This window comes from Nicotiana sylvestris, chromosome 4, assembly GCF_000393655.2.
Source record: "Nicotiana sylvestris chromosome 4, ASM39365v2, whole genome shotgun sequence".
Classification (NCBI taxonomy): domain Eukaryota; kingdom Viridiplantae; phylum Streptophyta; class Magnoliopsida; order Solanales; family Solanaceae; genus Nicotiana; species Nicotiana sylvestris.
Window position 1 is genome coordinate 161,642,357 of NC_091060.1, and position 22,393 is coordinate 161,664,749.

The window sequence follows — 22,393 nt, forward strand, 5'->3', positions numbered from 1 at the left end:
AAAGAAGGTGGCTCGAGCTATTGGAGGATTATCTTTAATATTTTTATCACCCGGGCAAAGCTAATGTGGTAGTAGATGCACTTAGTAGGAAGTCAATGGGTGTCTTGGCCTATCTTGCAGTACAAAGGCGATCTTTGGGCCAAGAAATTCAAAAACTGGCAAATGATGAAATTAAATTGGATGAGACCGAAGAAGGAGGTATAACTGCTTATGCCTTAGTGAAATCCTCTCTTGTTGAGCATGTTAAGGCTAAGCAAGACGAAGATCCTTACTTAGTTAAGTTAAAGGAATGAGTCAGACAAAGAAATTACTACTTTCACCCTAGGAAGTAATGGAGTTGTGAAGTTGAATGATCAGTTATGTTGGCCTGATGTAGATGGTCTTAGGAAGGCCATAATGGTAGAATCTCACAAATTGAGGTACTCTATCCACCCAGGTGCTACCAAAATGTATCTGGACTTGAAAGAGTTGTATTGGTGGAAAAGCATAAAGAAACAAGTAGCAGATTATGTGGCCAAATGTTTAAATTGCCAACAAGTCAAAGCCGAGCATCAAAGGCCTGGTGGCCTAGTAAAGGGTATAGAGATACCACAGTGAAAGTTGGAGATGATTAATATTGATTTCGTAGTAGGTCTGCCTCGCACATACCTTAAGCATGATTCAATTTGGGTTATCGTAGACCGACTCACAAAGTCCGATCATTTCCTACTGGTAAAGACAATAGATTCCACAGAGCAGTATGTGCATTTGTACATCAAAGAAATAGTCTGATTGTATGGTACTGCATTTTCAATCATATCTAATAGAGGCCCTCAGTTCACATTGTATTTTTGGCAGGCATTTCAGAAAAAATTAGGTACCAAGGTCAATTTGAGCACTACTTTCCATCCACAAACTGATGGTCAGGCAGAAAGAACCATTCAGACTCTTAAATATATGTTGCGAGCATGTGTTATAGATTTTGGAGGTAGTTGGGATGATCAATTACTACTTATAGAATTTGCTTACAATAACAACTATCAGGTCAGCATTGGTATGGTTCCTTTGAAGCATTGTATGGGCAAAGATATATGTCTATAGTGGGTTGGTTCGAAGCAGTAGAGGTGCCATTAATTGGTCCAGAGTTTATTGGTGAGGCTTTAGAGAAAGTTCAGTTAATCAGAGAAAGGCTGAAAATGGCTCAGAGTTGTCAGAAGTCCAATTCTGACTAGAGGCATTGTGACTTAGAGTTCATGGTTGGTGACAAGGCGTTTTTGAAAGTTTCATCAATGAAAGGAGTTATGAGGTTTGGTAAGAAAGGAAAACTTAGTCCTAGATTTATCGGACCATATGAGATTGTAGAAAAGAAGGGGAAAGTAGCTTATGAACTAGCATTGCCCGTTGAGTTGTCCTCTGTTCATCCTGTCTTTCATGTGTCTATTCTTAGAAAGTATATTTATGATGAGTCGCATATAATACCTGTCGACACCATAGAAATTAAAGAAGGCTTGACTTATGAAGAGGTATCTATAGAAATTCTCAATCGGCAAGTAAGAAAGTTAAGAACAAAAGATATAACATCGGTAAAAGTTTTGTGGACTAATTGTCACGATCCTAACCCGGACCCGGTCATGATGGCGCCTCTCATGAAGACAAGGCCAACTGACACTTCCTATTTTCCAATTATTAACAGTTAAGCATTTAAGAAACGGTCTAAACATGGTAAAATAAATTCGAAATAACAATGATAACATAAATACGCGGAAGAACACCCATACACAGCCATAACCGAGGTGTCACTATTCATGAGCTTGTATAAGTCATAATACAAATTCGTTAAGTCAATAAGCTAGTACATCTGCCTGAAAAGCGATAGGATTGATAAAGGAGTAGAGACACGGGGCTGCAGACGCCAACAGCTACTGCGTGAACTCCGAATATCCACATGAAGCTTGAGGGATCAGCACTCGGGAGTGGAACCAGCTATGGCTGAATCTGCACACAGGGTGCAGGAGTAAAGTGAGTACTCCAACTCAGTGACTAACAAATGTAAATAAAGACTGAAAGCAAAAAATCACGTAAGGCACAAAGCATTCTATAATGAAGCAGTAAAACCATTTTAAATCAGTAAATCAATGAAAGATAGGTAAAATCCTTTAACTCAATGTAATTTCATGAAAAGCCTTTTTCAATAATTAAGCAGGTGATTGACAATCAATTATGAAAAGTAAACACATAAAGGCTCGCCCCTCGGCCACAGTATCAACAAATCCACCCCTCGGACAACATCTCAGAATAGTACCATCCCCTCGGGCTCAAATCACAGATCAAAATACCAGCCCTTCGGGCTCAATCTCCATCACAATGGGTACCCGTGCTCATTGGGGGTGTACAGACTCCTGGAGGGGCCCCTTACGGCCCAAGCGCAATATCAAGCCACCTTGTGGCATCATCACTAGGCCATCGGCCTCATATCAAACAAGCCACCTTGTGGCGTACATATCTCAGGCCCTCGGCCTCATAATCAGTATCAAATGTTTCCTCACAACATAGGCCCTGAGCCTTACTCAGTCAAAAATCCTCACAAGCCACTCGAGCAATAGTAAAACAGTGTTTCTCAGCCCAAACTTCATTTAAAATATCATTTAAGTATTAAAACTAAGTAAACATGGCTAGGTATGAAAACAGTGGAAAATAACGTGACTGAGTGCAAGTATAGTCAAAACAATGAGGAAATATCAATAAAAATCCCCGAAGGGTTCAAATAGTTGGCACGAAGCTCAAATATGGCATTCATCCCAAATAATGAAGATAGCTAATAGATTTCAATCAAATATGCGGTAAAACCATCAATCGAGATGGACCAAGTCACAATCCCTATTAGTACATGACCCTACGCTCGTCATCAAGCGTGTGCCTCACCTCAATATAGCACTACGATGTGCAAATCCGGGGTTTCAAACCCTCAGAACATCATTTACAATCATTACTCACCTCGAACCGATCAAATCTCTAGCTCGCGACGCCTTTGCCCCTCAAATCGGCCTCCACTCGTGTCAAATCTATCCCAGAATCAGAATGAGGACGTCAAAATATGCTAATGGAACAAAGCCCAAGCGAAAACAATCAATAAATGGCACAAATCCCGAAATTATCAAAACCCGACCCCCGGGCCAACATCTCGAAATTTGATAGTTTTTACATCAACGGAATCCTTATCCTTCCACGAGTCTATACATATCAAGAACACTGAAATCGGAGTCCAAATGACCCTTCAAATCCCCATTTAAAGGTCTCTTAATGTCAAGCCCTAATCCCTAATTTTTCTTCCTTAATCTCCACTAAAACCATGATTTAACAATGGAAAAGTGATCTTAAACCCAAGTAATTAAGCTTAGGGAACTTACCCAACTGATATCCTTTGATTCCTCTCGAAATCCTATGCCTTAGCCTCTTTCCCGTCTTCAAAAATGATAAAATTAGGGAAATTTCGCGAAGAAGACAATTTATACCTTCTTCCCAGACCTTTTTGCATATACGGTTCCATACCCGCTTCTGCGGTACCGCAACTACGGTTCAACGTCCGCCTCTGCGGATCACTTAAGTTCCCAGCCATCCGCATCTACGGTTCCTCGCCCGCATCTGCGACATCGCAGATACGGTTCTCCTAGCCGCTTCTGCGATCCCAGTCAAGCATACCTCTTGTCGCTTCTGCGGCCACTCTCTCGCATATGCAGTGTCGCACCTACGGTCCCCAATCCGCAGGTGCGAAAATACCAAAAGCAGCAATTCAGCAGCTGCAACAACAATCCAAACATCCCGTTAACCTTCCGAAATCACCCCGAGGCCCCCAGGACCTAAACCAAAAGCACAAACATATCCTAATACCTTATTCAAACTTGTTCCAATCATCAAAACACCTCAAACAACATCAATCACCCAAAACACATCGGATTCAAGCCAAACTTTCAAAAATCTTCTGAATTCCACTTTTGATCAAAAATCCAACCAAACCACGTCTGAATGACCTGAAATTTTGCACACACATCCCAAAGGACACAACAGAACTACTGCAACTCTTGGGATTCCATTACGACCTCTATATCAAAATCTCACCAATCAACCGAAAATCGCCAAAATCTCAACTTTGCCAATTTAAGCCTAAATCAACTCCGAACCTCCAAAACTCATTCCGATCGTACTCCTAAGTCATAAATCACATCCCAAAGCTAACAAAACCATTGGAACTCACATCCTAGCCCTCTAACACATAAATCAATATCCGGTTGACTTTTCCAACTTAAACTTCCTTAAAAGAGACTAAGTGTCTCAAATCTTATCAAAATCATTCCGGATTCGATCCGACCAACCCGATACCACAAAACATGGATAGCGAAGCATAAAGAAATAGAAATGGGAAAAACAGAGCGGTAACTCATGAGACGACTAACCAGGTCATCACAGTAATCATGATTCAAAAGAGGCTACGTGGGAGGTCGAGGAAGATATGGGGAAGAAGTATCCTTATTTATTTAAAGAACAAGGTATGTGAACCTAGGTTTGGTTTGGCATTTATATCTCATTTATTAAATACAAGTTAGCATGTGTTTATGTCCTTGCTAGATTATACTTAGTTGTTGAAGTAATTTAGTTTCTGTCGGAGTATATTTAGTTATTATATAATTTAGTACCCTTCCAGAGTACATTAAATTCGTTAAAGTTATTTACTTTTTGCTGAAGTGGTTGTGCTATAGATTTTGGTTGGTTATTATGGTACCTCCTTGCCCGAGTGTGAGTAATTAGTTTATGAGTTGTGTGTGGTGCATATGAATGTCCTGTTATAGTATATTTAGTTGTTGTTGGTGTAGTTTTGGTACTGGTGATAGGAATATTTTTCTGGATAGACCAATTTACAAGGGACACTTTACCGAAATTTTTGAAAATTTTAAGAGTTAGCCAAAAAGTTTAGTCGCTGGGAAAAGTGAGTAATGCTAAGAAAACTCAAGAAGTTCAAGGACTTAAGGAATGATTGTTAGCTTAAGACTAAGGCCCTAGGAACATTCGAGGACGAATATTTTTAAAGAGGGAAGACTGTAACACTCCTCAAATCTATTAAAGTTTCAACACACGCTAAATATAGAATTTAATTTTTTTAATCTTGCATAGAGTGCAAAAAATTATACTTCTATTACGGATTTAAACCCTTGTAATTAAATTTTGAGTTACTTCTCTATTTATAAATAATTGGATATATAATTATGGAAATTTTAATAATTTTAATATTATTAATTATTAAAAGTGGGTATCAGTAATTATTAGTTAAGTTAAAAAAATGACAAAAAAAAGAGCATGTAAGGATTAATCAAAAGCCCATAAAGTGGCTATTGTAAGCAAAGGCTTAAATTATTATACAAAAAATGTATTTTCCTTTCAAAGGGCAAAACGCATAGAAAGCCTGACACAAAAAAGAAGTAAACAGAATGCTACAAACAGAGGCAACCACGAAACATACTCACGCAGGCAACCGTAAAAGTTCTGACTTACTTTACAAATAACTAGTTCTTGAACTGAGATATAAAATATTCCCTATTGTCAATTATCCTACAATAGTAGTAGGTAAAAATTGAGTTGTTATTCCCTTCTTTCTTTGTTGATACAACAAGTTCCATGTTTAGGGGTGAAACTTTGAAATTAATTAAAATGCACTGGTTGTTGTAGAATCGATTGTTTGACGAGCATAAGTTGGACTGGGGCCTACGTATTGGCTCGAGGAGTTTTGAGGTGAGTGGATATAACCCTTTACTAAAGCGGTTCTACTCACAAAAATATGCCCACAAAATATTTGATAAAATATTTTAAAGAGTCAACATGTGCTTAATGGGAACGAGTGAATACATGTTGACTAGATGTGGAGGCCAGACAGGGAGAGGTCAGCCAGCTACTACTCAGTCAGGTGGAGTCCAGCCAGCCGGTGCTCCAGCCAGATTCTATGCCATTTCGGCAAGACTAGATGCATTGGCCTCAGATGTCGTTATCAAAGGTATTATTTCCGTCTACGGTAGGGGTGCTTCAGTGCTATTCGATCCAGGGTCTACCTATTCATATGTGTCTTCTCTGTTTGCTCATTTCCTGGATATTCCTCGTGAGTCCTTGGGTTCTCCTATTTATGTGTCCACTCATGTGGGCGATTATGTGGTTGTGGATCGGATCTACCGGTCCTGTGTGGTCATATTCTGTGGTTTCAAGACTAGAGAAGATCTCTTGTTGCTTGATATGACAGACTTTAAGGTCATCCTGGGCATGGATTGGTTATACCCATATCATGCCGTCCTAGATTTCCATGTTAAGACTGTTACATTAGCAATGCCAGAGTTGCCAAGGTTGGAGTGGAAGGGTTCCTCAGTAAATACATCTAGTTGGGTTATCTCTTTTCAGAAGGCTCTACATATGGTCGAGAAAGGTTGTTTAGATTATCTAGCTTATGTTCGGGACACCACCACAGAGTCTCTGGTGATTGATTCAGTTCCAGTAGTCCGGGAGTTCGTCGATGTGTTTCCTTCTAACTTTCATGGCATGCCACTAGATCGTGATATTGATTTTTACATTGATTTGGCTCTAGGTACCCAGCCTATATATATTCCACCGTACCGTATGGCTTCAAAAGAGTTGAAGGAGTTGAAGGAACATCTTGAGAAGTTGATAGCAAAAGGGTTTGTTAGATCATGTGAGTCACCTTGGGGTGCACCAGTGTTGTTTGTAAAGAAGCAGGACGGGACCATGCGGATGTGCATTGATTACCGCTAGTTAAACAAGGCTACCATCAAGAACAAGTACATGTTGCCACGCATTGATGATTTGTTCGACTAGTTGCAGGGTGCTAGGGTGTTCTCTAAGATCGACTTGATATCAGGGTACCATCAGTTGAAGATTCGGGACTCAGATGTTCCAAAGACTGTTTTTCATACTAGATATGGTCATTATGAGTTTCTGGTGATGTCCTTTGACTTGACTAATGCCCCAGTAGCGTTTATGGACTTGATGAACATGGTATGCAGACCTTATATTAATTTCTTTGTTATCGTCTTCATTGACGACATCTTGATATACTCACATAGACTGGGGAAGCACGAGCAGCATTTGAGAGTAGTGCTTCAGACATTGCGAGAGCAGAAGCTATATGCTAAGTTCTCCAAGTGTCAGTTTTGGCTAGAGTCAATGGCATTCTTGGGGCATATGGTGTCAGGAGAGGATATTAAGGTGGATCCCAAGAAGATTGAGGCAGTTCAGAGTTGGCCACATCCTACTTTAGTGACTGAGATCAGGAGTTTCCTGGGGTTAGCAGGTTATTACCGTCAATTCGTGCAGGGCTTTTCATCTATTGCATCACCTCTGACTAGATTGACCTAGAAAGGCGCTCCTTTCCGTTGGTCCGATGATTGTGAGACAAGCTTTCAGAAGCTCAAGACGGCCTTGACTACAACACCGACTCTAGTGTTGCCTTCCAGTTCGGGGATGTATACGGTATATCACGACGATTCACACATTGGCTTGGGATGTGTATTGATGCAAGAGGGGAGAGTTATTGCATATGCTTCACGTCAGCTGAAAATTCATGAGAAGAATTACCCTGTGCACAACCTAGAGTTAGCAGCGATTGTTCATGCTCTTAAGATATGGAGGCATTATCTGTATGGGCTGTCGTGTGAGGTTTATACTGATCATCACAGCTTACAACATTTGTTCAAACAAAGGGATCTTAATTCGAGGTAGCATAGGTGGTTTGAGTTACTAAAGGATTATGACATCACCATTCTTTATCATCCGGGCAAGGCAAATATGGTCGTAGATGCCTTGAGTAGGAAAGCAGAGAGTATGGGTAGCTTGGTATTCATTTCAGTGGAGGAGAGGCCACTAGCTTTGGACATTCAGTCCTTGGCTAACAGACTTGTGAGGTTGGACATTTCAGAGCCCAGCTGAGTCCTTGCATGTATTGGTGCTCAGTCTTCATTGTTGGGACAGATCAAGGCCCGACAGTTCGATGATCCGCATTTGGTAATTCTCAGAGAGACGGTGCTACAAGGTAGTGCCAAGGAGGTTTCTATGGGCGAGTGTGCTTTGTGACTCCAGGGTCGCCTATGTATTCCAAATGTCGATGGCTTAAGAGAGAGGATTTTGGAAGAGGCATATAGTTCACGGTATTCTATCCATCCAGGTGCTACGAAGATGTATCGTGACTTGAGGCAGTATTATTGGTGGCCGCGGATGAAGAAGGACATCGTCGAGTATGTGTCTAGGTGTTTGAATTGCCAGCAGATTAAGTATGAGCACCAGAGGCCAGGTGGCCTACTACAGCAGATGCCTATACCAGAGTGGAAGTTGGAGCGCATTACTATGGACTTCCTAGTTGGGTTGTCGTGGATACTGCGGAAGTTTGATGCAGTTTGGGTCATTGACGACAGGTTGACCAAGTCGGCACACTTCATTCTGGTAGGGACTATTTATACTTCAGAGAGGTTGGCACAGATCTACATTCGGGAGATAGTTCGGTTGCATGGTGTGCCCATTTCCATCATATCAGATAGAGGCCCCCAGTTCACTTTGTATTTCTGGAGGGCTGTTCAGAGTGAGTTTGGGACCCGTGTGGATCTCAGCACAACATTCCATCCTCAGACCGACAGAGAGTCGGAGTGGATAGTTCAGATTTTGGAGGACATGCTTAGAGTGTGTGTGATTGACTTTGGAGGACAATGGGATCCGTTCTTGCCTTTGGCTAGGTTTGCTTACAACAATAGTTACCAATCCAGTATTGAAATGGACCTATTTGAGGTTTTATACGGTCGGTGATGCCGTTCTCCTATCGGGTGGTTTGAGCCCAGAGAGGCTAAGTTTTATGGTATAGATTTGGAAAAGGATGCATTAGAGAAGGTAAAGTTGATTCAGGAAAGACTTCACACAGCTCAGTCCAGACAGAAGAGTTACGCGGATCAGAAGGCGCGTGATGAATCATTCATGGTCGGCGAGAAGGTCATCTTGAAACTTTCTCCAATAAAGGGTATCATGAGATTCAGGAAGAAAGGCAAGTTGAGCCCAAGGTTTATTGTCCCATTTGAGGTGTTGAGGCGAGTTGGGGAGGTTGCTTATGAGCTTGCTTTACCTACCAGCCTATTGAGAGTTCATCTAGTTTTTCACGTGTCTATGCTTTGGAGGTATCACACCGACTTGTCTCATGTGTTAGACTTCAGTACTGTTCAGCTAGATGAGTGTCTGGGTTATGGAGAGGAGCCAGTTTCCATTAATGATAGGCAGGATCGACGGTTGAGATCCAAGAGTATTTCCATGGTAAAGGTCCAGTGGAGGGGCCAACCAGTCGAGAAGGTGACATGGGAGTCCAAGGAGGACATGCGGAGCAGATATCTCCATCTTTTTCCTATCTCAGGTACTTTTCTATGTCCGTTCGAGGACAAAGGTTTGTTTTAGAGGTGGAGAATGTAACGACCCGACTGGTCGTTTTGCTTTCTAGAACCGTGTTCCCCTAAATAGGACTTCCTGTACTTGCTTTAACTGATTTACGACTTGCGGGGATGGTTGGTTCGGGATTTGGAAGAGTTTGGGTTGAAATCGGCACACTTGATTCCTTAAGATTTGCTTAAAAGGCCAAGTTTCACTTTGGTCAACAATTTTTAGTAAACGGACACGAACTTGTGTTTTGACGCTCCTGGAGGGTCCGTAGTAAAATATAAGACATGGGCGTATGCCCGGAATCGAATCACGGGGTCCCTAGCCCGAGTAATGAATTTTTGTTAAAAATTGTTAAACTGAAATTCTAAGGATTTAAAGAAATTGAATAATATTTGATCATGTTGGTTCCGGAGCCCTGTACAGGTCCAATATAACATTTAAGTCTTGTCTGTGAAATTTGGTTAGAAACAGGACTGATTTGACGTGATTCGGACGTCCGGTTGTAAAAATAGGAATTTTGAATGTTCTTAAGGAATCCATGCGTATTGGTGTTGAATCCGTAGTTTTAGATGTTATTTCGGCGATTTGATCGCTCGAGCAAGTTTGTACAATGTTGTTGGACATGTGTGCGTATTCAAAGTGGATCCCCAAGGGCTCGGGTGAGTTTCGGACATAGGTTGGGGGTGAAAAACACCCCAGTTTTCTGGTATTTCTGGGCAACGTTGCAGGTCTCTCAAATGCGAGGAAATTGTTCGCATTTGCGAACCCGCATTTGCGAGGTAAGTATCGCATTTGCGATGAAGCCTGGCTGGGGGCAGTGGTCGCATTTGCGACGTTCTCTTCGCATTTGCGACCCCTCTATCACATTTGCAATCAAGGCAGAGGAAGGCCCAGTTCGCATTTGTAAACGTTTTGTCGCAATTGCGACTTCACATTTGCGAGCCTGATGTCGCAAGGCCTGACATCTTTTAAAAACGGGACTTAGGCCATTTATTTCATTTCACTTCTACACTTGGGCGATTTGGGACCTTTCAAAGAAGGGATTTTAGCCTAGAATTGTGAGGTAAGTTATTTCTACTTAATGTGAGTTTAATACTTGGGTTTTGGGTATATTAACACACAAAAATTAGTAAAAATCATGGGATTTGAGTAAAAACCTAGGTTTTGATTAAAAACAAGATTTAACCACGAAATTTGTTATGGAATGGAGTAAAAATCATATATTCTTGATCCTTAGGCTATGAGTAACAACTTTCTTCAAAATATTTTGGAATCCGGGCACGTGGGCCCGGGGTCGAATTTTAGGAATCTTGTAATTTGGATTGGGGAATCACCCTAATGGTTGGGATATGGACTTTTAAGCCTATATTGATTAGTTTCTATGCTATTTGGATAGCTTTGGAGTGTTTGGAACCAAATTGACGGTTTGGGCTTAAGCTTGGACCGGAAAGTAGGTCGTGAAGCGAGGTAAGTCTCTTTTCTAACCTTGTAAGAGGGAAATCTCCTCATAGGTAAACTTTATTAATACTTTATTTGATTGTGGAGGGCCACGTACGCACAAAGTGACGAGAGTCCATACGTGGCTATTATTCCTGTTATGTTGGGATAGTTCTAGACTTACACCATGCTTTGTGAGTACTGTTATGCAATTATAAATTTTGAAATTGCATTGATTGAAACCTTGTTGAGAAGGTTATGATTTCAAGGGTTCCAAGTAAATAATTATTTTGAAAAGAATTAAAGAAGCATTTAAATTGTATTTATACTTAACCGCGTTGTAAGTATATTACGCGAGCGGGGTAATTATTTCCACTACTCTCATGGGAGCGGGTCGTTCGCATCGGCAGATTGGTAATTGTATATGTATATGGTTTGGGCCGTTCGACCCTCGACAGTACACAGTGTACGTTTATGTTGGATCGGGCCGAACGTCCTCGGCGGAAATTGTGTGATAATGGAACCGAGACCTCTTATAATCCATATGATTTATTGTTTGAAAGACTACTTGCTTTAAAAGAAGGAAATGCCTAGACTTATTAATTGATGAGGAGGTTTTCAGTATTATTTCTTATTTGAACTTGTCTTTATCTATGTACATTGTGAACTGAAATATTGAACCACATATTATCATATTATTGACCCTAGTAACTGTCAAGTCGATCCCTCGTCACTATTTCTTCAAGGTTAGACTAGATATTTACTGGGTACATATTATTTATGTACTCATATTACGCTTCTGTACTTAATTGTACAGGTTCTGAGGCAGGTGCATCTGGCTACCTGTCTAGTGTGCATTCTTGATAGTTGGCTGAGTTTCCACGGTGAGCTGCTCATTTCCTATGTCGTTCAGCATCATGACAGAGTCTCTCTTTTGTTTTTGACTGTCTACTCCATTTCAGACAGTAGGGTAGATGTATTCTTTTGTATATTCTACTAGCTGTCCATATACTTGTGACACCGGGTCTTGACACACGCATTAGTAGACTGTTCTTTTGGGATGTAATCACTTAATTATGACATTATTTGGTCACTTCTGCTTTAAATTTGCCTAAACTATTTGTAATCACTGAATGTTTTAAATTTGATCTAAGGAAATATCGAAAATGTTTTGGTAACATAAATGGAATCCATTAGTGAGTTGAGTTTGGCTTGCCTAACCTCGGTGTTGGGACCCATCGCGACCTAGATTGGAAATTGGGTCGTGACATTTTAAAAATATTTGAGTAATTTTATTTCATGTTTATGTTATGCATACACTCAAGAATATTATATTGAATATTGATAGATCACTTTGAAACAAGATTTAGACTTGAAAAGTCACAAGAAGAAGTTTTAGAAGGATAAGATTTTTGAGAGTATCCTCTATTCTGAGAAGGGATCATCATCTAGGCCGAGGGTCCTAACCAAAGCGTTGACTTCCTAAAACTAATTGTGCCAATGTAGGGAGCACACGAGCTGAGTGTCTCATTGCTGAGAACTTTCCTAGCTAGGCTAAGGTATGATACATGAGCGCTGAGAACCATGAAGCGAGTGACACCTCGTGGATTGGGCCTATTCGATCAGGTTGGGATTGAATCTGTCCCGATCACATGGTGACTAAAATAGAAATAAGTCAGGATAGTTGGAACTCTCGAAGCTAAAGTGAAGTATATTTTTTTAGATAAGAAAAAGAAAAGAAAAGAATTTCTTTTAGAATATTCATAAACTGTTGTTATGCAATTATTTTTGAATTTTTCATAGAAGCTTCATGTTTTTCATGACTTTAGAATCTTTGCTTGTAATGTATATTTTATTAAAGTTACATCCCCTGTCATTGAGACTCACTGAGTACAATGGATAGTACTGACGTTCTCTTTTAGGAACTTGCGTTGGTCTGCGGTACAACGTAGGAACCGGTTTCGTAGGCGAGCTAGTCACATGTTAGGACTTCCCTCACTTCCAGTGCTATTGGTGCGCTCTACTTTTGTTCGTGGAGTACTCCTTTGAGTTATCATTATTTAGTTATTTCTTTGTTTACTTGGAGAACTGGACAGAAAATCTCATGTCCTGAGCAGCGCGCCAGTTTATCAATAGAGGCTTCATAGACACATTCAGTGGGTAAAGATTCAGGTGTTTTTGATAATAATTTTGCAGTATTTTAGTAGTTACTACGAATAAAGTTTTGGAGTTAGGTTATTTTAAATATTTAAATTAATTTAAAGTATTTAATTAAAGTATTGCCTTATTACATATAATGTTTGAGGTTATAATAGTTTTAATAAGCCCAGATGGTTCGCTCGGTCAAATTTAACGACCGAATGCCGGTCACAACTTGTTCAGAAAATGGGTCGTTACTGTATACTTAGACTACAGGCATTGATGTAATTAGGAGTGTGGATAGTTAGCTTCTACTTGTTTTGTAAAGATAATTTTTTTGGAATGAATAGAAACCATTATTTACCAAAAAAAAAATCGGATTTGAAGGATTTGATAATACTTTAGTTAGCAGTTGAGCATTAATTTGATTCTGATTTATGATTGCTATTGAGAATTGAGGTTGCAAATATCACTGCAAATATGGAGTTCCTTGAACTTGAATTGTCTAAATTGAAATTCTTTTAAAATTGTTTCTTGAGAATTGAATCGTGGTGTTGTATGCGCTTAATCAAAGAGATTAACTATTGCTCGTTGGAAGAATTTAGTGCTAAATTTAAGGACTATCAGTTTTGAACATTTCCATATTTTGGAGGAAGGAGCTTTTCTTGTGAAGGGGATGAAATAGGTCTTGGGATGGGTCGGGTTTAGGGTTATGGATATCCAGTATCTAGTATGGGCAATTGATTGGGTATTAAAAATGTTTTGAAGGCTGCCACGTATCCCTTCCGTTAAATGAGGGGCAAATATGTTTAATAATAAGACAGTAGGGACAATTTTGAATCGATTAATATAATGGAGGATAAGTTTAAACAATATATAATAGTAGCGGGATATATATGACCTTTTTCCGAACAAAGATTCTAGAATTATGAACTGCATCTGTTTTGTATGGTTTAAATTATATTAATGGACAACAAAACTATATATCTATCTAATTATTTTCTTTGCTATCATTTTAGGATAACATATTGCTGATTAACTATCTTTCCAGATTGGCATGACTTTCGGTGAATTATTTTTGTTTCGTGGTTGAATATAATTGTTAGATGGAGTAACATTTTTTTGGAATTTCACTTTAAGAAAATGAAGAAGAAGAAGAATGGAATGCCAGCTCGAGTAAACTTTCGATAATTATTCTTAGTAAATGTAAAGTAAAGACAAGTATAGAGAGAAACTGATATATTATTCGAATTTAAATTGATGTACATAATGAACTGAAATCTCTTCTATTTATAGAAGAAAGGAAGCTGTTGTGTAAGCTGCTACTGTAAGCTGAAGTGTAAGCTGCTATTATACCAGATATGGATAATTTTCTACTGAGAGTAATGTTTATCCATAACGGAGTACTGAATGGATAAGTTCATTGTACCCAGTATTGATAATCTTCTACTAGGAGTAATGATTATTCATAATGGAGTACTGAAAGGATAAGCTCATTGTCCCCGGTATGGATAATCTTCTACCGGGGATAATGTTTATCCACAACGGAGTATCGAAAGGATAAGTTTATTATACCCGGTATGGATAATCTTCTACAGGGGGTAATATTTATCCATAACCGGGTACCAAAGTGATAAGCTTCTTCAGGAAGCTTATTTCCAATAGAGTACTAAATAGATAAACATAGTTACGGCGGAGTCTCATATGGATAAGTTTCTTCAGGAAGCTTATTTACAACGGAGTACTAAATAAATATCCATAATATAATATATTTATAACACTCCCCATTGGATGTTCATTAAAAGATAATGTGCCTCATTAAAACCTTACTAGGAAAAACCACGTGAGAAAAAATCTTAGTGAATGAAAAAGAGTACACATATTTAATAATACGCATTGCTATGTGCCTCATTAAAACCCTTATAAGGAAAACCTCATGGGAAAAAACCTTAGTAAGGAAAAAAAAGTGCATCGCGTATTTTACTCCCCCTGATAAAAACCTTGTTTTAAATATTTGAGTCTTCACATTCCAATCTTGTATACCATCTTCTCAAAAGTTGAAGTTGGCAAAGATTTAGTGAGTAAATTTGATGGATTATCACTTGAACGGATTTGTTACACATCAATGTCACCACTTTTCTGAAGATTGTGTGTGTAGAATAATTTTGTTGAAATGTGCTTCGTTCTATCTCCTTTTATAAATCCTCCCTTCAATTGGGCTATGCATACAGTATTGTCTTCATATAAAATTGTGGGTCTTTTCTCACATTCCAAACCACATTTTTCGCGAATAAAATGAATTATTGATCTCAACCATATGCATTCCCGACTTGCTTCATGAATAGCTATTATCTCAGTGTGATTTGAAGAAGTAGCAACAATAGATTGCTTTGTGGAGCACCATGATATGACAGTACCTCCATATGTAAATACGTACCCGGTTTGAGATCGAGCTTTATGGGGATCAGATAAATAACCTGTATCTGCATAACCAACAAGATCTGCACTATCTTTGTTAGCATAAAACAAAAGCATATCAAGAGTTCCCTTTAAATATCGCAATATATGCTTAATCCCGTTCCAATGTCTCCATTTAGGAGAAGAACTATATCTTGCTAGTAAATTAACAGAAAATGCTATGTCAGGCCTTGTAGCATTAGCAAGATACATTAGTGCACCAATTGCACTGAGATAGGGTACTTCGGGACTAAGGAGTTCCTCGTCCTCTTCTAGAGGTCGGAACAAATCCGTATTCACTTCAAGTGATCGAACAACCATTGGTGTACTCAATGGGTGCGCTTTGTCCATGTAAAAGCGTTTTAAGACCCTTTTTGTATAGACATATTGATGGATAAAGATCTCGTCTGCTAAATGTTCAATTGCAGACCAAGACAAAGTTTTGTCTTTCCACGATCTTTCATCTCAAATTTTTTCTTAAGATATTCAATTGCCTTTTGGAGATCTTTTGGAGTTCCAACAAGATTTATGTCATCAACATAAACAGCAAGTATAACAATTTCTGATGTCATTTTCTTTATAAAAATACATGGACAAATAAAATCATTTATGTAACTTTCTTTCAGAAAATATTCACTAAGGCGATTATACCACATGCGCCCAGATTGCTTTAAACCGTACAAAGATCTTTGTAATCTAATTGAATAAATTTCCTGAGATTTTGAATTCGCTTCAGGCATTTTAAATCCTTCAGGGATTTTCATATAAATTTCATTATCAAGTGAACCGTACCAATAAGCTGTAATTACATCCATTAGATGTATTTCAAGCTTTTCATGCAGTGCTAAACTGATGAGATATCGAAATGTTATGGCATCCATAACAGGTGAATATGTTTCATCAAAATCGACTCCAGGTCGTTGTGAGAATCCTTGTGCAACAAGGCAAGTTTTGTATCTTTCAACTTCATTTTTATCATTCTTTTTCGCACAAAAACTCATTTATGACCAACTGGTTTTATACAAGCAGGTGTTTGGATTACTGGTCCAAAGACCTCTCATTTAGCAAGTGACTTTAATTCCGATTGAATTGCCTCTTGCCATTTTGGTCAATCAGATCTTTGTCGACATTCTTCGACAAATTGAGGTTCAAGATCCTCACTATCTTGCATAATATTAAGTGCAAAATTATATGCAAAAATATTATCCACCACTATTTCAGATCGATTTAAATTAATCCCATCACCGGTCAAACTTATTAAAAGTTATTCACTCACATGAGCTTCGGGTTCATTGATTTCTTCAGGAATCTCAGAACTAATCAGATCTTGGGTCTCTTCAGGAGATCCCTTCATAGTATCGTTTTGATCATTTGTCGATTTTTTTTTCGAGGATTTCGATCCTTAGAACCCAAAGGTCTACGGCGCTTCAGGCGTGCTGTAGGTTCACTAGCTCTCATGCTAGTAGATGGTCCTACTGGGACATCAATTCGGATAGGCACATTCTCTGCTGGGATATGTGACTTAGTTATCCTTTTCAAATCAGTAAATGTGTCTGGCATTTGACTTGCTATATTTTGTAAATGGATTATCTTCTGGACCTCCTGATTACATATAGGGTTATGGAGATCAAAGTGAGATAATGATGAAACTTTCCACACAATTTCTCTTTTGATTTCCTTTTTCTCTCCCCCTAATTGTGGGAAATTTGTTTTATCAAACCGACAATCTGCAAATCGAGCAGTAAATAAATCTCCTGTCAATGGTTCAAGATAGCGAATAATAGAGGGTGATTCAAAAACATATATTCCTATCCTTCTCTGTGGTCCCATCCTATTGCGTTGTGGTGGTGCTACTGGCACATATACAACACATCGGAAAATTCGTAGATGGACAATATTTGGTTCATGACCAAAAAATAATTGTGACGGAGAATATTTATTATAATGTGTCGGTCTGAGACGGATAAGTAATGTTGCATGCAAGATAGCATGGCCCCAAACAATAGTGGGTAATTTTATTTTCATAAGTAGTGGTCTTGCTATCAATTGCAGACGTTTAATAAATGACTCTGCAAGGCCATTTTGAGTATGAACATAAGCTATAGGATGTTCAACTTTTATCCCAACTGATAGACAATAATCATCAAAAGCTTGAGATGAGAATTCTCCACCATTATCAAGGTGAATAGCCTTTATAGGATAATCTGGGAATTGTGTCCTTAATCGAATTATTTGGGCTAATAGCTTAGCAAACGCCAGGTTGCAAGATGATAGTAGGCACACATGAGACCATCTTGAAGATGCATCTATTAGGACCATAAAATATCTAAACAACCCACTTGGTGGGTGAATAGGTCCACATATATCCCCATGTATACGCTTTAAAAAGGCAGGGGATTCAATGCCAACCTTCATTGGTGATGGTCTAGTGATCATGTTGCTTTGATAACAAACATCACAAGAAAATTCGTCATTTGTAAGAATCTTCAGGTTCTTTAATGGATGTCCACTCGAATTTTCAGTAATTCGTCTCATCATTATTAATCCAGGAAGGCCCAAACAGCCATGCCAAAGCACAAAACTATTTGAATCCATAAACTTCTGGTTTACGATAGAGTGTGCTTCAACTGTACTAATTTTTGAATAGTATAAGCCAGAAAATAAAGTTGACAACTTTTCTACAATGCATTTATGGCCAGAAATATTCTTTGTAATACAAAGATATTCCCTGTTCATTTCATCTATTGTCTCAACATGATACCCATTTTGGCGGATATCCATAAAACTCAACAAGTTTTTTCGGGACTTGGAGGAGAACAATGCATTGTCTATAATAAGTTTTTTTCCCTTAGACAAAAATATAATGGCTCTTCCGGAGCCTTTAATCAAACTTATATTACCAGAAATTGTTGAAACATTTGTTTTTTCCTTATGCAAATAAGAAAAGTATTTCTGATCCTTGAATATGACATGAGTTGTTCCACTATCAATAACACAAATATCTTCATGATTTGTCTTTGATCCAAACATAATTTGAGGATTATTCATATTCTTCAAACTGACATAAATAAAATATATTATAGTAAACATCATTATCGAAGCATTACTTTTATTTATGTACAACAATTACATAACCATACTATCTATTACAAATAATAAAAATTAAATATTTACATTTCTACAGATTCACTACCAATTACATGACTTGTTTCTCCTTATGGGAGTACAAAGTAATTAGCTACATCCAAATGCATGAAGTCTAAATTATCTTCAGAAATAAAATTTGCTTCAGCATTTTTCTCTGTCTTCTTCAGGGAGGCTTGATAAAGCTCAACCAGGTGCTTTGGCGTATGACAGGTACGTGACCAGTGTCCTTTTCCTCCACATCTATAGCATGCATTTTCTGCATTTGGTGTTTGCACCGCTTCATGCTTTTGTTCCTTCCTTTTCCACTGCTGGTGGTGAGGAGGCTTCTTTGGTGCATTATTATTACCATGATTGGGGTTTCTTCCCCGACCACGTCCATGACCATGACTGGGGCCACGACCTCTTCCATTGGTGGAAGTTCGTCTCATTCACTTCAGGGAATGGACAAGAACCAGTATGTCGGCTTTCATGATTTTTCATTAATATCCCATTATGTTGCTCGACTATAAGAAGATGTGAGATACGTTCAGAATACTTTTTAAATCTCATCTTTCGATATTGCTAATGTAGGAGCATATTCGAGGCATGAAAAATGGTGAAAGTTTTCTCCAACATATCATGATCAGTAATATTATCACCACATAATTTCAATTGAGAAATAATTCTGAACATAGTAGAATTATACTCACTGATAGATTTAAAATCTTGTAGCCTTAGATGAGTCCAATCATATTGTGTCTGTGGAAGAACGACCATCTTCAGGTTGTCATATCTATCTTTCAAATTATTCACAGTATGACTGGATCTTTAACGGTAAGATACTCCATTTTCAGGCCCTCATCAAGGGATGACATAGGAATATCATTACTTTGGCATGGTCTTGGTTTGATGCCTGATTTTTGTCTTTGATGATGTTTGCCAGACTCATCGCATCAAAATGAATTTCAGCATCAAGCACCCAAGACATGTAGCTTTTGCCCGATATATCCAGATTGACAAATTCATGTTTAGAAAGATTTGACATTATTTAGGAAAAGAAAGTTCGTACCTCTAATACTTTCAAAGTATTTGCTCGAGATGTCAGAGTCTCGTGCTGATAACGTGTTATAAAATAAAGACTGTAAAGTAAAGACAAGTATATAGAGAAACTGATATATTATTCGAATTCAAACTGATGTACATAATGAACTGAAATCTCTTCTATTTATAGAAGAAAGGAAGCTGTTGTGTAAGCTGCTACTGCAAGCTGCTATGTAAGCTGCTATTATACCAGATATGGATAATCTTCTACTGAGAGTAATGTTTATCCATAACGAAGTACTTAATGGATAAGCTCATTGTACTCAGTATAGATAATCGTTTACTAGGGGTAATGATTATTCATAACGGAGTATTGAAAGGATAAGCTCATTGTACCCGGTATGGATAATCTTCTACCGGGGATAATATTTATCCATAACGGAGTATCGAAAGGATAAGCTTATTATACCCGATATGGATAATCTTCTACCGGGGGTAATATTTATCCATAACCGGGTACGGAAGCGATAAGCTTCTTCAGGAAGCTTATTTCCAATAGAGTACTAAATAGATTAACATATTTACGGTGAAGTCTCATATGAATAAGTTTTTTCAAGAAGCTTATTTACAACGGAGTACTAAATAAATATCTATAATATAATATATTTATAACATAACTGTCTAAGCACTGATTTGAAGGATAAGACAAAGTAACACATTTCAACAAATTAAATACATTGTTAATATAAGAATTATTTGTATTGTCCTTCTGAAAAAATAACGTCAATTCTTATATAGTTACATTCAAAGGACTATTTTGTTTTATAGGGTGCAAGCTGTATGGAAAGGTCCTTAGTTTGTTGAAGAATTAACTTTAATAACCATTCACCGCTTAACTAAAAGATAATTTACAAATGTATAATAAATGTACAGGGGCTAAGGTAGGATATTCTTTACGGATTTGGTCGAACACAATAGCTTTTGCATAAACCCTATATATATTAGTAGCTAAAAAATCTATTAAATTTGAATTAATATATAATATGAACCCAATAACTAAAACATGCCTAGTAGTAAGGTAAGGTCTTTGCCCCCCTTGTATGTACTCTTCCTTTGTGGTTTTCTTTTCTTTTATCTATATACTATATTAAAAGCACGAAGACCCTTAGCAAAATGTCGTTCGCCTTTTTTTGCCCTTTAAAAATAGATTTCACAATAAATAAAATAGTCATTTTATTAATTTTCTAATATTTAGGATTTTAAAATCAACTAAAACTTTAGTTATTATAGTAGGAAATCCCAATATTTAAGATATTAAAATCAACTAAAATTTTCCTTTTATAATTTAAAATCCTAATATTTAGGACCAAATATAAGAACTAATTCTGACATTGAAATACGTTTTAGGAATTCAAATTTCAAAGTATTAATGTCTCACCACTAAGCATTAAATTGAGATTCAAGACATTAAAGGCAAAAAAAAATGAGACGAACTATTACTACTTTTTAATTTGAAGAAAAAAACTACTATTATTAATTCTTCTTTTTATTTCTAAGTACTATCGATATTCTAAAAGTCAAGCTAGATGAGAATTAGAGTTAAAATAAGCCAATATATAATTAATATAAGGGAATTAATTTCTACTCCCTCCATCTCAAGTTATTTATCGTAATTCTAAAAATAGATGTTTCCAATTATTTGTCATTTTAGAAGTAATTGTTTCAAACTAATTTGTTTTTGTTATATTCTTAGTAGTAATTGTTCTTGAAGATGGAGATGACACATAAATAAAGTAAATGTTCAACAAAGAGATATTATATTTATGACATAATAAGGGTTAAATAGTTAAAAAAATCCTTTGAAATAATATTTTCTTTAGGTGTTTGTAATAGAGAAATACGATAAATAGTTTGAGACAAAGGAAATATTTATTAGTAATCAAGAGCATTTAAATAGGTAAAAAATGGTGAACTTATTAGTTATATGAAACATTTATTTTAACAACAAGAACGTAACTCCAATCAAACAAATAATTGATCAATGTCAGAAATCACATCAATTGGTAAATGAAACAATTACCGTTACAGATGTTAGTACTGAAGTTGCACTAATCAATAAACTCATGAGTTTACTAGCAAAATTAACTAAGTTCTGGTTGGTGAAATTGTATTTTCTAAAAGATGAAGACATTAAATTTTATTTATATTTGACATAAAAGAAAAAAACAGAAAAAAAATTATAACTCACAAAGTTGAAATCATGTATCAAAATTATTTAAAATCGAAATAACTCACAAAGTTAAAACCATGTATCAAAATTATTTAAAGTCGCCAATCGAAAACTATATTTTTTTAATATAAAAGGACTAAAAACAATTAACATTAGATCTTTGTTTAATTTTAACTATATGTATTGTCCACAACAACAAAAATGTACACGGATCTATCTATCTGTCTATCTTATTTTAATAAGAAAAATGTATTATGCAAATTAAAATAGAGGAAGTAATATTTATATCTTCTAAATTTAGCATTCATTGATACAAGTACACGCGCAAAGCGCGTACCATAAAGCTAGTTATTAACAAAATAGCTACTAGGCATGTCTAGTAGTTTAATTTGCCTAAAAAAAATATGCTATAGGTTCGGTGTCATGTTCAGAATCCACAAACTTCAAATCCTAGCTCTGCCTCTGTAAATGTATAATCCATATTTAATACGTTTATAATTATATATAATTAGTGTATACTCGTGT

General features: G+C 37.2%; 2 protein-coding genes across 2 annotated transcripts; both read left to right on the forward strand.

Annotated features, from left to right (window-relative positions):
* Positions 1-447: 447 nt before the first annotated feature.
* LOC138890440 (uncharacterized) lies at positions 448-1,211 on the forward strand. The gene is made up of 2 exons (XM_070173824.1): positions 448-577; positions 1,024-1,211. The coding sequence occupies exons 1-2, from the start codon at positions 448-450 to the stop codon at positions 1,209-1,211; spliced, it is 318 nt and encodes a 105-aa protein (XP_070029925.1).
* A 4,645-nt stretch (positions 1,212-5,856) lies between these two features.
* On the forward strand, positions 5,857-6,783 carry LOC138890441 (uncharacterized). Its single transcript, XM_070173825.1, has one exon. It carries the CDS (start codon positions 5,857-5,859, stop codon positions 6,781-6,783), a length of 927 nt encoding a protein of 308 aa, XP_070029926.1.
* Positions 6,784-22,393: the final 15,610 nt, after the last annotated feature.